At 59.3% G+C, this 2795-nt stretch overlaps 1 protein-coding gene across 1 annotated transcript; it reads right to left on the reverse strand.

Annotated features, from left to right (window-relative positions):
• Positions 1–819: 819 nt before the first annotated feature.
• Positions 820–2230, reverse strand: POLE3 (DNA polymerase epsilon 3, accessory subunit; the record flags this gene model as incomplete). The annotated part of the gene is made up of 5 exons (XM_015831669.2): positions 2179–2230; positions 1892–1966; positions 1674–1759; positions 1198–1316; positions 820–1007 (listed from the first exon to the last, which is right to left on the reverse strand). Coding segments are annotated over exons 2-5 (459 nt in total), but the record flags the coding sequence as incomplete, so codon positions are not given.
• Positions 2231–2795: the final 565 nt, after the last annotated feature.

Here is a 2795-nt window from a genome sequence, read left to right on the forward strand (position 1 = left end):
CCCCCCAAAAAAAAGACTCCAGCAGCTGTTTTTAATGATTCTCAAGAGGGCAATGGGCTCCTTTTGCCTCTGGACAACATGGCAAATATAAATTGTACCCTAGGCCTTGCTTTTTAGCCTCAAGTGCCTATGCTAGCTTAAGGATATTTTGCTCCACAACTGGAGTGGGGACTGCAAATGCAAGGCCAGCAGGAAGGACTGTCTGAAAAGAGATTTGCTGATGGGAGGAAGCATCCGGAAGTCAGCAAGGCAGGATTTTCTAGACTTTCGTCCTTTTTGTTGCGTGAATGGAACAGGAGCAAACTGGAACAACTTTTCTTTCTCTGCCCATTTTTTATCAGAACAAAATAGGCAAAAATAAAATGCCCAGAAATAAAATTTCTCCTGCTCAGCAGAGCATAAATCAGTCAAGAGAGAAAGCAGTTCTGCAAATATGACTTTTAATTAAACCCCATTCAACTAAACGCTGAAGAAATACACATTGAGGGTGTGGAGAAAGTCCGACTCTCTTTAAGCCAAAATCAGCATCACCAGCAGCGCAAGGAGAGATAAGCAGCGCCTCTCCCGCCCCCCCCCAGCCTCTGCATGCCAGTCATTCCTTCCACCTGGTGAGGGGAGGCAGGCAGGAGTGTCCCTGAGGTGCCCCCAGAACCAGCTGACCCGTTTTCAGCATACAAGGAGACAGTTGTGTTTCCTTCCACTGGCTTTCTCCCTTCACTGCCGCCCCCTTCTCCCCCCCCCCCCCCCCCCCCCCCCCCCCCCCCCCCCCGCAACTCAGCTCTCCCTTTCTTCCTCTTCATTTTGCCGCTGCTCTTCCTCTTCCTCCTCCTCCTCCACCTCATTTTGCTGCTGCGTTTCCTCCTCCTCCTCTTCCTCCTCCATCCTCTCTCCCTCCTCATTTTCTTCTTCCCGATTCTTGTCAGGGTCTTCAGCATCTTCCTTCTTCTCTCTGTCTTTTTTCTTGAGCTCTGATGTTCCCCTTTTGCCCTTCTGCTCATTCCTGTAAGCTAGAAGACCAACCAAAACACATAGCGTTAAACAAACTGTTGTATGCCAAAGCAGGAGACGGATGGGTGCTGTGTTGGAGCACTTAAGTTTTACTTTAAAGAAGCAAATGAAGCGAAGGGAGGAGAGTCAGGTGGAGAGTGCAGGAGGCCAAAGAGGGCCACAGATGAAAAGGCAACCAGGCGCACTTGCCTTCTAGGGATTCCCTTAGCGGTCCCACGAATCGCTGGAATTCCATTTCTTCCATAGCAGAAATAACATCTCCGGCATTCAGCGTCTTCCTCTTCCCCTTCCTTGCGAAGTTGTTGGCACTAATTTAAAAAGACAAAAGCAGATAAGCATCCCCCGTTATACGTGAAAGTTTTCCACCTATGTTTTGGTAAACTAGATGAAAGGAAATCGGACAAGCCGAGCTAGGCGGTTCCCACGCTTTCAGGCCAAGCTGGAACTCTCCACTGCACAGAATGAACGGAGGATCGAAGAAGCGGCCCTCGCCAACCAAAGTGCTTCCCGCAAGTCTCCTTACGGGAGCGCCTCCCTCTTCACTCTGCGGCAAACGCGCGACGGCTCCCCGGGAAGGAGGAAGAGGAGGAGGAGGCGGCACCCGACGAAGGGGGCCCCCGAAGGGCCACGGGGCTTCGCCCGCCCGCCCGAGGCCTCGGACTCACCACGAGGTGGCGTACAGCACGAAGACGCTGGCGGCGCGGGAGATGGCGCTGCGCGCTTCTTTGGAGACGTTCACGCCGTCCGGGAGCTGAGCGGCGGGAGCGGGGAGGAAACCGGGCCGGGTGAAAGGCCGGCCAACCCCGCCAGGCAGAGGCGCGCCGGCCTCCGCCCTCCCCTCCCCTCCCCCTCCCCGGGCCGCCCCCGGGCCCCCCTCGCTCACCGCCTCCTTGATGATCCGCGTGACGACCGCGTTGGGCAGGTTCAGGTCCTCCGGCCGCTCAGCCATCCTGCGCGCCTGCAGGGAGCGAGGGCGGCCGGTGAAAAGAGCGGCCTGCGCCCGGGGAGCGTGAACGGCCGCCCCGTCTCCCCTCGGCACCCGCCCCGCACCCCGCTCTCCCCGGGCAGCCCTCCCCGGGCCAGGATCGGGGCAGGGGGGGCGATCTGAAGCGGAAGGCCGAGCGGCTCCCCCCCCTGGCCCGGCCCGGCCCGGCCCGCCCCGCCGCTCACCGCCGGAGAGCTCGAAAGTCGCGCGGAGCCAGACCGGTGGCCGGCGCCCCCTCGCCCAGCATGCACCGCGCTCGGAGGGAGGGAGGGAGGAACCATTTGCGGGGCTGGGTTGGCTTGCCCTCCCCCACACACAATGGCTCTGCAGTAGGAAAGGAACCGGACGGGTGAGACGCCATTTGCGGGGCCATCGAAGCGCAAGGGGTCGCTCTCTCTCTCTCTCTCTCTCTCTGTGCCCTCTTTCCGGCGCAGTGCACCCTGGGAAATGAAGGCAGCTTCGCGTTGCCTAACGACGGCGCCTAGTTTACCGGAGGCAGGTGGGCCGGCAGGTGGGCTGGCGTCGCGGGAAGGGGCCCCACGCCTGCCTTCTGGGCAGGGGGTCGGCGCGGAGGGCCTAGGCGTTTCCCCCAGCCCTCGAACTCCCTTATTTTCTTCAGTCCCGGGCACGTCCCTGCGGGTTTCTTGGCCAGGTTTTTCGGAATTGGTTGCCCTTGCCGCCTTCCTGGGGCTGAGGGAGAGTGACTGGCCCAAGATTCCCAGGCTGGTTTTGTCCCGGAGGCGAAAGGATAACTCAGCCTTCTCGGTTTGTAGCCTGGTCCTCCACCGGGACCATGGCCACA

This window comes from Protobothrops mucrosquamatus, unplaced genomic scaffold, assembly GCF_001527695.2.
Source record: "Protobothrops mucrosquamatus isolate PMUCROS unplaced genomic scaffold, P.Mucros_1.0 scaffold_270, whole genome shotgun sequence".
NCBI lineage: Eukaryota > Metazoa > Chordata > Lepidosauria > Squamata > Viperidae > Protobothrops > Protobothrops mucrosquamatus.